The sequence below is a fragment of the Ciona intestinalis genome, chromosome 2, assembly GCF_000224145.3.
Source record: "Ciona intestinalis chromosome 2, KH, whole genome shotgun sequence".
Taxonomy (NCBI): domain Eukaryota; kingdom Metazoa; phylum Chordata; class Ascidiacea; order Phlebobranchia; family Cionidae; genus Ciona; species Ciona intestinalis.
This window is the reverse complement of record NC_020167.2, coordinates 1,086,386-1,098,789: the sequence shown is the minus strand read 5'-3', so window position 1 is coordinate 1,098,789 and position 12,404 is coordinate 1,086,386. Positions and strand designations below refer to the sequence as shown.

General features: G+C 35.6%; 2 protein-coding genes and 1 long non-coding RNA gene across 4 annotated transcripts in view; 2 read left to right on the top strand and 1 right to left on the bottom strand.

Annotated features, from left to right (window-relative positions):
• LOC100182751 overlaps nucleotides 1-1,443 on the top strand; it is a 19,331-nt gene extending 17,888 nt beyond the window's left edge. Inside the window, exons 30-32 of the mRNA XM_026840823.1 lie at nucleotides 562-686; nucleotides 743-811; nucleotides 1,257-1,443. Coding sequence (XP_026696624.1) covers nucleotides 562-565 — 4 coding nt within the window. The 3' untranslated portion in view covers nucleotides 566-686; nucleotides 743-811; nucleotides 1,257-1,443. The remainder of the gene's footprint in view (nucleotides 1-561; nucleotides 687-742; nucleotides 812-1,256) is intronic.
• Nucleotides 1,444-2,401: 958 nt separating this feature from the next.
• On the bottom strand, nucleotides 2,402-10,586 carry LOC100180364. Of its 2 annotated transcripts, none has more exons than XM_026840824.1 (9): nucleotides 10,109-10,586; nucleotides 7,973-8,118; nucleotides 6,612-6,666; nucleotides 6,021-6,265; nucleotides 5,481-5,637; nucleotides 4,488-4,645; nucleotides 3,581-3,640; nucleotides 3,221-3,322; nucleotides 2,402-2,900 (listed from the first exon to the last, which is right to left on the bottom strand). In XM_026840824.1, exons 1-9 carry the CDS (start codon nucleotides 10,473-10,475, stop codon nucleotides 2,601-2,603), a joined length of 1,590 nt encoding a protein of 529 aa, XP_026696625.1. In that variant the 5' UTR covers nucleotides 10,476-10,586; the 3' UTR covers nucleotides 2,402-2,600. The 2 variants fall into 2 exon arrangements, with proteins under 2 accessions (XP_026696625.1, XP_002123956.1); XM_002123920.4 differs by having other exon boundaries at nucleotides 2,568-2,900; nucleotides 8,003-8,118; nucleotides 10,109-10,576.
• LOC113475824 lies at nucleotides 10,574-11,643 on the top strand. The gene is made up of 2 exons (XR_003397610.1): nucleotides 10,574-10,632; nucleotides 10,947-11,643. It is a non-coding gene; the product is annotated as an uncharacterized LOC113475824 (long non-coding RNA).
• The last annotated feature ends 761 nt before the right edge of the window (nucleotides 11,644-12,404 follow it).

Below are 12,404 nucleotides of genomic sequence, written 5' to 3'. Positions count from 1 at the left end.
TGGATATATAATACTCACTATAGAAATTCATTTATATGAATGTAATTGTGTAATATAGTAGGGTGGGGGAAAACGAGACACTTTTTCGTTCTATTTTCTTCTCCCATTCGATAATAAACAAAGAAAATTTAAAGAATATAAAACCGTATCCTCACAACTTCTGTAGACTTTTATTTATTGTTTAAAACACGACCAGAATATTTGAATGTTATGTGCTAACAGCCTACTACATTATAACATTTTGTTTATACTTTCGTACAGGATAACTCTAAATAAAACAGAAAATATGGAATGAATCAAAATTAATATATATATATAAATTATGGGTAAATAAAAATACATGCTAAAATAATGTTGCGCATTAATGTATTATATAGTAGGGTTGGGTACGGGGAAATCTAAATATCCTGATCGTGTTTTAAACAATTAACAACAGTCTATGGGAGCCGTGATGATACGGTTTAATAATTCTTTGAATGTTCTTTGTTTACTACCAAATGGGACAAGAAAATAGAATGAAAAGTTACCCCATCTTCCCCACTCTAATAAACGTTTTTATATTTAGGCAACATGGGAGCAAAGATATCCCAACTGAAGGACAAGTTGACTTTGCATTGGTTTGTGCGGAATATGTGAATCGGATTTCACATTTAATCACCGCCAATCATGCTTCATATTTCAAAAGGGTTAGTTTTGTATTTTTATATTCTCCGAACAGTTTAATGTGACGTTTACTTTACAGTGCGTTCCGTATCTCATAGCCAGCTATCTGCATGGCTTAACCAAAGACACTATAACACAAGCAGTCAAGGTAAAATAATTTTGTAACATAACACGACTTATCTTCTTGATTTTGGTGATCACAAACGTATTTAATTAATTGCGACAAAATGAAGGAAATTACTGGCCTAGTGACAGCTATTATGGTATAGTTAAAAAAAAAAGAAAATTATAGTAATTGTGTGTACAGTGTACAGAAGGCGAGTCAGTTTAGTTTTTGGTTGTAGAGATTCTGTAATGTGCATTTGAAGATGTTATTCTAGCCACATGTTGTAATGCAAATTTAAGGGTTTCAACATTTATTTCCATACGTGGGTGATTGTTTTTTGGGGCTGACAGTTTGGACAACCCATTAGTGACCATTGAGTTGAAGCAAAAGCCATTAAGAGTCTCACTCAACAAACAGATATGCTCACAATGGTATCAACATCAGGCCACCGTTGTCATATATACTTTATATTTGACTTTTGTTCTAGAATATTCTGCAAGCATCAATGTACAACTTCCTGTCTTTAATTGACGAACACAGCGTTGGAATGCTCAAAGCTACACTGCCTGTCGGGGTTAGAGAAGTTTTCCGGAATCTTCACAGCGATTATACCAAATATTTCAAATACACTGGATACGTTTAAGTGCTGGCGAATAAAAATTCAATAAAATTAATGACTTTTGATGTTTAAACTTTCCGATTAAATAAACTGACTACATACCACGCTGAATTGTTTTCACTTAGCTTATTTTCAACCGTTTTATGATTTTAAAATGTTCGTTATGGCGGATTTGGTCGATAAAAAGAGGGGGTGTGTTACCTAGCGTCGAAATGTAATGGGTCCATGGCAAGTTCTCGGTGGTGTAACGTAGTTTTGCGTAATAGGAACTGAGTTCTCGCCCGTCAAAGGTGGGGGTGTGGGGCTGATCATATAACGTTCTTTATCGATTCGCAGACCAGGTGCTGTTTCTTAATGATTTGCTAACAGGCGGGGTAAATTGGGACATATCAAAATCCTTTTTAATTTAATTTTTTTTGTTGCTACAATATTTTGGCACAAGTCGCTTCTCATAAAAACTTACAAAGCTACAACGTGGGGTAGATAGCACACAAGTTAAACGATGTTTATATTGATAATATTCTTTAACTTATGGTTAACCCACCGAAAATAACGAGCTGTGCTAGTTTCTTTGCCGTGTAAATTTTATGTTATATACAAATTTAACCTGTATTTTTGTGCTTATTGCAACTATAGTTTAAACCAAATCGACACTTTTCGCAGGTAAAGCCTATCAAAAAAAATCGGGAAGCCGCTTTTTATAGTCGTACGAATACCTTCGAATATTCCTATAACATCCACACTAACTGTATCATTCTTTTTTCAGCCAATCTACTCTGTACAATTCCGCAAGGAATTGAAAGTTTACAACGGTTTGTTGGCTTAAATTGGAAACCGATTGTTATATAAAATGAGCGCGGTTTTTATTGTTGCTCGTCTTAAAACTCAGAGTGCTGAATAATTGATTGGTTGTTAATTAAGTTGGCGTGTATAGATCTTCGGTATCGTATTTTCAAATTAAACTTCATTTTATTCAACAGTTTCTAAATCTTTTGTTGACTTAAAAAATGCAGTAAAGAAATTGTAAGAATATATTCCGAATTTATATGCGGGTATGTAAAATACAAACGTATTTAATTAGCAAATTATATTCGTGGTTCGGGGCAGTACTGAACAAATGACCCAGTATAGTTCTAAGCTATTACTACAAACAAGATACTAAAGTTAAATAATAGGAAGTATAAATGGAAATGGTGCTCAATTTAGCTTGCATCACGAAAAATCGAGAATTTGTGGTAGAGGTTGTAACGGTAAGCTTGGGAAACTTGGTTGACATGCAATGTAAGCAACTTCTCGTGCCTCAACGTAGCGGTTTTCTGATAAAACAATCGGTGTGTCTTTCATATAGGAACTGCCAGTCAATGCGTTCATGTAATGTTGGGGAAGCAGCAAACTCTCGGCTGATCCTTGCATGTCCAATAGTGATGTCGCCATGCTTGATACTTGTTGTCCACCGATCGTGTTTGAACGAATGAAATAAGGCGATAGATACGATTTAGGAAACGGTACACTCTGCGGGTAAGGATTATGTAAACATGTGTTCGGTTTGTTCGTACAACCTTCTTGTTGAATGCTATGATATGTATTATTAAGATGTAATTGAGAAAATATTACTGTGGGAAAGATGGGACACCCTTAGCACATAGCATCTAAATATCCTGATCGTGTTTTTAACAATTAACAACGGTCTATGGGAGTCGCAAAAGTACGGTTTGATAATTCTTTGAATGTTTTTTGTTTGTCACCGACTGGGACGAGAAAATAGAATGAAAAGGTTCCATCTTACCCCATCCTACTATATATGAGAACCCGTAGAATAAATAGAAGCTTACCATTGAGGTTAATGCACTGGGTGGGTTTCTTTCATAAGGACACCAACGTGGTTTTTGTGGTTTTCCCTCCAGCATGTTTTTGTGCCTTAGACTCGATAAGTGCTAAATTTATGATGTAAGTTAAAAAACAAGGTAATACAGTGTAATTATTTGCAATGCTATAACAAACGAAAATGGGACGGGGAAGTATGGAAGTCGTAAGAATACGGTTTTATAATTCTTTGAATGTTTTTTGTTTACTACCAAATGGGACGAAAAAATAAAATGAAGAGGTGTCCCATCTTTTCCCACCTTACTATATATAGCCTACTATATGAGTATACCAAATACTTGATATAGTATTAACTACTTTGACGTCACCTGTGTCATTTGAATATATGAGTTGAGACATACTTTGCAAACTGTGCATCTGTATTGGTCCTGTAATGTAAATATAATCAATCAACTGTCCGGCACCGTGGCATATGTGGTTAGCGCGCCTGCTTGTAACCCAGCAGAGTCCTTGGGCAAGACACTTAACGGCGATTTCTCTAACCCAGTGGACACTAATGGGTTGTCCAAATATCGGCCATACATAAAAAAAATTAAAAAAATACTTACAAAGTAACATACATGGTAACTCGTAAGCTGGCACGAGGTGTTAAACCCGTGTGATAACGACTGTCGTTTTCCGGCCACGCGAGGATAAAGTAAGTTGCATTCATTGATTCATTCATTCAACGTAAAAGATAATAAAGATGTCCATATTTGCATAAACAACTATTTTACTGTTTCATTCGTTTGAATATCTTTTTTTACGGGCATAAGCTTAAAATTCGATATAATGAACCGTCCAAACCATAATTACGTCACTGATGAAAAATCGTTGTCATGCTCATTATGACGTCACACACGGCATTGAGCCACACCTATTGTTCATCAGTGACAAACATATTTTTAATTGTTGGTTGTATCAGCGATACATAAACTTTACAATTTAAACAAGATTTTTAGTCGAGCACAGAGTTGTTGTTTGTAGGTTGGGGTAAGATGGGACACCTTTTCATTCTATTTTCTCTTCCCATTTGGTAGTAGATAAAAACATTCCAAAAAATATAAGACCGTATCCTTACGACTCGTACTGTTGTTAATTGTTTAAATCACGATCGGGATGTTTGAATAATATGTGCTATAGGTGTTCCATTTTACCCCACAGTATTATATATATTGCTATCATTTACATTTGGCAACATTAATATAAAACTATATGTCTTTTTAGAGAACTTACCGATTTGACTTTAACTTTTTCGTCTTTTATTGGCTTGGGTGGAATTGGGATTCCTTGCGCGACGCTTTTGTGCCTCAAGCTTTTAACGTGCTGTTTCATTTGATTTTCAGAATTGACATAAACGTCACACGTGTGGCAACGAAGTGATTCGTTTAGGACTAAAAAAAACAAATTATATTACGACTTTTAGAGTTTTGTTATATAGTATGGTGGGGAAAGATGGGACACCTTTATCACATAATATCTAAATATCTAAATATCTTTATTTACTACCAAATTGGACAGAAAAATAAACTGAACAGGTGTCCCATCTTCCCCCACCCTACTATACAATGGAGAAAGGTGGACCACCTTTAGCACATAATATCCAAATATCCTGATCGTGTTTTAAACAATTAACAACGGTCTATGGGAGTTATACGGATACGATTTTATAATTCTTTGAGAGGTGTTCCAACTTCCCTCACCCATCTATATTCCAAATTTTCACATTCAAAACACGATTAGAATATACAGCATTCGAGCTAATGACTATATTCATTTAAAGTCAGGTAATATAAATTTATTTGTCTCTCATCTGCTGTTGTACCGAATATTAAAAAACGTGATCGTATCGCTGTTATTATTTTATTTAAATAAAATACGCCTTATGCAGTTTCGAACGTTATAGATTATTTGTCACCGACTGATGCCAGAAACAAGGGGAAGGGGAAGACTGTGAACCTAGGCTGTCAGTTACTGGTTGAATTATAGGGTGGGGGGATATGGGACACTTTTGATTCTATTATCTCGTCATGTTTGGTAAAGCAAACACATTCAAGAAATTATAAAACTGTGTAGTCACGACTCCCGGGCGTAGACCGTTGTTTATTGTTTAAAATATAATCAGGATATTTGGATATTTTGTGTAAAGGGTGTCCGTCTGTCCCCACACTACTATATCAATTATTAGAAGCAGGCATAAAAATAACACTTATACCCTTAACATCTTACCTCTAACTGGAGGTTTATTAAGTTTTTGGATGCAACTCGGAAGAGAGATCTCGGGTTCTTTAGTAGAATCAGTTACCTCGTCTTTATCGCATGAAGTGTTGAGGTTGTTTACATTTGTGTCAACTACCTCCGTGGTCATGCGAATGAATTTGACCTCCTAAAAATATAATTGCCGGTTAACAAGCATAAAATAGGTTTATTTATCATTTCAGTCATGATAACGAAAGATAATATTGTCTAAATGCTTCTACATAGCAAATAGAAGGAAATAAACATTAAAAACTAACTTTAGTTATAAATGGATAAAAGACAATATATGGTGGTAGGGGGAGGGGGCACTTTTCATTCTATTTCCATTTGGTAGTAAACAAAAAACATTCAAAAAATTATAAGAAACGCGTCTTGACGTCTCCAATAAATAGTTGTTAATTTAATTGTTTAAAACACGCGATCAAAATATTTAAACACTATGTGCAGAAGGTGCCCTGTCTTACCCCACAGTTCCATATAATGGCCAAGGATACGTTTACCAAAATATACCTGAAATGTGTTTTCCGATTGAACTTCGCTAGTCAGCCTTGCGTCACCACTTGGCTTCGTATCAACTGTTGATTTATTGTCGCTAGCTGACTTTTCTCCTTCTACTTGTTCCGAGTTCCTTATTGGCGTAAAAGATGTGTTTTCGCAGTTCCCGATATTTTCTTGATTAGTTGCTACTACATCCTTGATTTGATAAAGTGTGGCTTTGCACTCAAGTGAAGCGCCCGAGTCCTCTACCTTGGTTTCTGTGCAACAAACATATTGTTATGGAATTATTATTTGTCAATTTTATTCAATACTATAAAATGAGTGACACTTATCGCAAAGCAATATATCGAATTCGTTATAAAGTACGATGGGGGGATATGGGACTTTTTTTTCTATTTTCTCGTCCCATATGGTAATAGGCTAAGAACACTCAAAGAATTATAAAACCGTATCATCACGACTTCATTTTTGAATACTATGTGCAAAAGGTGTCCCATCTTTCCCACAGTACAAAATCGTTTTTTTTTTCTCTGTGGTTTATAATTTAGACAATCCATTTGTGACTGCTATATGCTTTATGCATATGCTAAACTATTTTTTTACCTTTCATTGGTTGTTCTATCTTCGCATTGGTCATTGAACAGCTTAGAGGCAAATTCTGCAATAAATTCCGGTTAAAGCTAACAAATTAGATGTCCTGCACATAACTAACGTTAATTTAAGTTTATTGGGTTACTTTGTACAAATTGAGAGTCGTTAAGTCTCACGGGATTAAAAAATCGATGCAAAACACTAATTACAGTTCAATTAATTACACTTTTGCAGCATTTTTAGTTCGTTTTTAAACGTTTTACATTTTTACCTAGTCGAGTTTGCTACATATAAAATGTATAACACACATACTATTTTTTTCCAATGCATACACATCAAACTCTTAAATAATACATTCGATTCTAACGAACATAAAAATCTAAACACCAAACCCTTAAAAAAGTCTCTCAAGACAATCATATTACGAACTGAATAGCTTCGTAGCTTGTAACGTTTTAATGACCGTTGTGTTTTGTAAACAAAACTCGACACAAATTATCCCATTATATACCCAGTTCAAATTTCACTTTACTGCGAAACTTATTTTCTTTTTTTACAAAACCTAAGCTAACTTAACACACCGATGATATGCTGTACGATATAGCATAGCATTGTTGATGTACATAAATACCCCGCCTGACGTTTAACTGCGATGCTTAACGATTAAATTACATTAGCTAGTAAAAAGCAGTGGCTATATAGCGGCATCTGCTTTACTGTATCTGTTTCTAATCTAATTAAGTACTCGCTAATAAATTGTATCCGCTTTTGATCCCTCACAACTCTACGTAGATAACACGCCAATGGTTGCTTTTACTTATGGTGTCAAATTTTATGATATCACAGCACTGTTTGAGAACACTTAAGCCTTTTATGCTCACTCGATAAAAACATCTGAAGTGAAGAGGTTTGGAAGCAAAAACCCGCGAGTGGTCGATATATAGATGCAGTAATTGACTGCTCGATTCTTATGCGTCTACTCTTTCAAATTAGAATGCATCACAGCAAGAAAGTGCGTTCGGATAATCCTATGTGTTATTGGGCCCCGAGTTTCATATTTCCAAGACAGTTAACTTCTTATGCTTTTGCATTCACATATACATTAGGGCGGGAGAAGATGGGACATCTTTTCATTCTATTTTCTCGTCCAATTTGGTAGTAAACAAAGAGCATTCGAGGAATTATAAAACCACACCCTCACGACTCACATAGACCGTTGGTGGCTGTATAAAACACGATCAGGATATTTGGATATTACGAGCTAAAGGTTTCCCATCTTTCTCCAACGTACTATACATTCAATCTATTGCATACAATGCACTACTTTGCAACTAATGCAATTACTATTATATACAACGACAAATGGGTTTAACCTTTGACTGACCACTGACGACCGTACTTACCAGCTGGTGTGGGATATTTTTGAAACGGTTGGAGATCGATTGCTCTGCGACAGATGATTCAACGCTCGGCGGTTGCAGTATTTGTTTAGGAAAAACTCCCAGATGGTTAACGTTAGCTGAGAACAAAAGAAAGTTTCATTTTATCGCTGTAACGCACATTACCAACCTATATTGTGCGGTTAAAAACATAGGAATTGAATTAAACTAGTATTTATAATAAAAAACATTTTCCTACATATAACTATATAGTAAGGTGGGAAAAAATGGGACGCCTTTTAATTCTATTTTCTTGTCGCATAGGGTAGTAAACAAAGACAGTTCAAAGAATTATAAAACCGTATCCTCACGATCCCCATTGTTAATGGTTAAAAATCCATCAGGATATTTAAATATTATGTGCTAAAGGTGTCCCATCTTCCCCACCCTACTGTATACAGTATACACGAATACTTCAATCTGCTGTTTTAGCACCTTATAGGCCCCAAAGCCTAAAAAGTGCTGTATTATGATAAAATATATAAATAATGCATGCGTGAGATACTCACTGTGCACGAAATTACATATGATACCTTATACTGACAAACAATATACTAAAAGGCCATCCGGCATTAATTATTGATTGCTGACTTTTAGAAGAATTTTTCGCTTAATTACTATTGCATTGCAAATAAACAAACTTTTAACTTGACGCGTTGTTTACCTGCACCTGTCCCAACGACTATCTGCACTCTACATAAATAAGATCGGATAGGCTTAATGAACTTTTCGATTTTGCCTGATTATCGGCACGGCTTGTCACATTATATCCACCCCGCGTTCAATACATATTAAATTAATCAGACTTACGAAGACTCCTTACAATCGAACAGAGTTCGCTTTTCGTGATTCGGTTTATCGACAAACACACCACCGCTGTAAGATTCGTTTATTTTAATGATTTGTTTTAATACAAGCAGACCAGTTAGAAATCCCAAAGGAAAACCCTGCGACTTTCCGTCTAGATTGGTTCTTGTTAAATAACCTAATCGGCCAGATGTCTTGATAATGTTTTTAGGTTAACTATGACTCGGGCTGACAACTGAATGGAAGTATTGATTATTTAAGTTTCAACCAACGTTTGATCGTGAACGCGTCTTATTAATTATTTTAAACGAATGTCTAGGGAAGAATAAGCATATAAGAACTGAATGAAATCGTTTTTTTTACGATTGCGATATGTATGCCTAAACATACGTATAGTAGAGTGGGGTAAGATGGGACCCTTAAGCACATATTGCTTAATATTTCAAATCAAAATATAGAACAAAAGTAATTGCCTTTATGGTCATGACGATTTTGTTTTACGTTTGTAATGCGAAAACATGTTTTGATTTAAGTAATTACGTGCACTGAAATGTACACTGACTATGCATAAGCATCATAGGAAATCTAATCAGCAGTCATTTAATCACGACTTTGCTGTTTAATGAGTAATTTTTATGTGAATTAATAAATGTAACGTGCTTTGACTTCGCGTGGCCGGAAAACGACAGTCGCTATAACACGGGTGTACTGTTCATACACCTCGTACCAGCTTACGAGTTACCACGTATGTAGTAACTTTGTAGGTGATTGTTTTTTGTATGACTGACAATTTAAACAACCAATTAGAGACCCCAGTTTTAAAGCAATTGTCGTGAAGGATTTGGCCATACGAAACAAATGCTCTTATGTCAGCAGCGATAAGCCTTGAACCCGAAATCTATGGGTTAGAAGTAGGCGCGCTATAACGACTGTGCCACGCCACCGGAAGTATAGTCATACTTTATATTCCGTCATAAAACGAATCAATATATAGTAGGGTGGGGGAGGATAGGACACTTTTAGCATATAATATTTAAATATCCTGAATGTTTTTTAAACAATTAACAACAGTCTATTGGAGTCGTGAGGATACGGTTTTATAATTCTTTGGATGTTTTTCGTTTACTATCAAATGGGATGAGAAAATAGAACAGAAAAGTGTCCCATCTTCCCCTACCCTACTATACGAACAATTCCTATCAAATTTATAATATATAATTGGTATTTCTTAATTTGGTTTTCTTAAGTTAAAAAAACACTTACCGGATGACGTCATATTGGTTCTGATATAACTCGTTTTAATTGTCCTGCGGCTCTGATCAGTTGTACAGTTGATGTTGTACATTTCTTTCGATTGCACAGCGGTTACGTCACTTGCTTCTTTTCCCATTGTGACTTGCATATCGGTAAATCGTATAGGGCATTGAGGCATCTGTGGCATTTGAGACATGTCCATAAACGTTGGCTGGAGCGGCCATGTTGGTGTCTGATACGGAACAGGATATTGCGCATAAACCACGTTTTGGTGCGAGTTAACGGGGAATTGAAGATTTGTAGGTAAATAATGTTCTTGATCAATAGAATGAAGCATTGGTATCAATGCATTGCAATCCGCAGGAACGTTCTCCATGTTTTCGTGATAAACTCCAGCAAGTCGGTTAAATAATGTGAGGAGCTGTTAACTTATGTAAAACGATTTTTACAAAACTGAACACAATCTAAAAACACACTAAACACTTCAAACGTTAAACGAGCGAATAAACTGTAAAATGAATGAATATAGTAGGGTGGGGGAAGATGAGACACACTTTCAGTCTATTTTCTCGTTCCATATTCAGTAGTAAACAAAGAACATTCAAAAAATGATAGAACTGTATCCTCACGACTCCCTTAGACGTTGTTAATTGTTAAAAACACGATCAGGATATTTAGATATTATGTGCTAAAGGTGTCCCATCTTCCCCCACCCTACTATATAGCTTATACTTTATCCTCGCGTGGCCGTAAAACGACAGTCGTTATAACACACGGGTGTTCTGTCCCATACACCTCGTGTCAGCTTACGAGTTACCACGTATGCTACAAAACACGTAAAACAAAGGTGAATACTGAAACACTTAAATTGCGGGTAAAATAACATAACGACAACGCTTACTACTTAGCTAAATGATTTTCTTTTTTGTTGTATACTTTAAATGTTAAACCTTATTTCTCCACTTTATTTCCTATCGCACAGCATACAACCATGCTGCTGTTACAATGTTACTGATCCAATAACTTTATCGAGTTGATTGTCGTTCAAAAATCGTAAGCATTTCACACACTCGTGACATATTTACTTGTTAGTTTTTACGTCTGCGTTAATTACTTTTTTGGTTGACGTGGCTTTGCAGACCACAGTCAATTCGACATATATTCGAATGTAAAGCGATCTCGCATTCGACCATCTATAGTATCCTATATTGCATCACACTTTACATTGTTCCGCAAAAGATATGATGTATATAGATATAAATGTGTCGTTTTCTGTTTTTTTGTTCTATCACGCCACATCATCTCTATTTCACCACTTGAGTTCTTACTTTTCAAGTGGAAACAAGTGGCGTTTTACTGGTGTTATATCTCGTATATCTATACTGTTCTTCAAAATTATCGATTTATTCTTCGCCACTGTCGCGAACCATAACTCATAAACACATACATTAATTAAACAACACGACTTTCCGTCGAACACTTTTAAAACTGACGACGCACTTTGCTGATGATGTCCTAAGGTAAAGTTGTAGTGCATAGACTTACTCCGCTCTATAATTATCCGCCTCTAATTAGTGCCGTAATTGCGTATATACTCATTATTCGCATACGCGTTATTCCATAATGCACTCGACCGATGGTTTCCATACAATCATACATCAATCATACATTAGCATCAGATACACGCAACCAATTCGTCCTTAGTACAAGAATGCGCGATGTTTTTTAGTCAATTGATCTACTTTTTCGCAGTCAACAATTTAAAAACATAAACTGCTCGGTATTTGGTGTTCCGGAACAACAAACACCCTATATATTCCATACGTTTGTGTCAACACAACCAATTTATGCGATCGATAGCACAAGTACTTTTATCGCTTCATAAATACAGCGCTTTGTTCAGGTATATAAAACTGCGAAAATCTAGCGGTTTAATTAACGTGGATCAAACTGCAACCGAGCTAAATCATCTAACCGCATAAATACATTAATCTCGAACGCATTTTGACTAAAGCTTTCCGGTTACGCTGCTTTGGGTTCCTCATAATAAATGACCGCAAAGGCCATGAGTCTATACAGCCCATATAGCTAGATATATTGTATGGTGCAGAGTACAGTAGAGTTTCCTTGATCGATATATATTGAGACTAACAACCTAATTAATTGAGCATGCAGCAGTGAATTAAAAGTTGGGAGTTAAAAACTTTTTGAAAACTTCGTTTCGTGAACGGACCTTACAATAAGAGTAACATATATAGTAGGGTGGGGAAGACAGTACACCTTTAGCACGTAGTATCCAAATATT

Excerpts from the sequence above, each read along its gene's own strand:
- LOC100180364 (XM_026840824.1), bottom strand. The coding sequence starts at position 10,475 with ATGGAGAACGTTCCTGCGGATTGCAATGCATTGATACCAATGCTTCAT. Across the intron at positions 8,119-10,108 it reads AACCAATATGACGTCATCCG|CTAACGTTAACCATCTGGGA; the intron begins GTAAGTGTTTTT and ends TTTTGTTCTCAG. Across the intron at positions 6,266-6,611 it reads GATAGAACAACCAATGAAAG|AAACCAAGGTAGAGGACTCG; the intron begins GTAAAAAAATAG and ends TTTGTTGCACAG.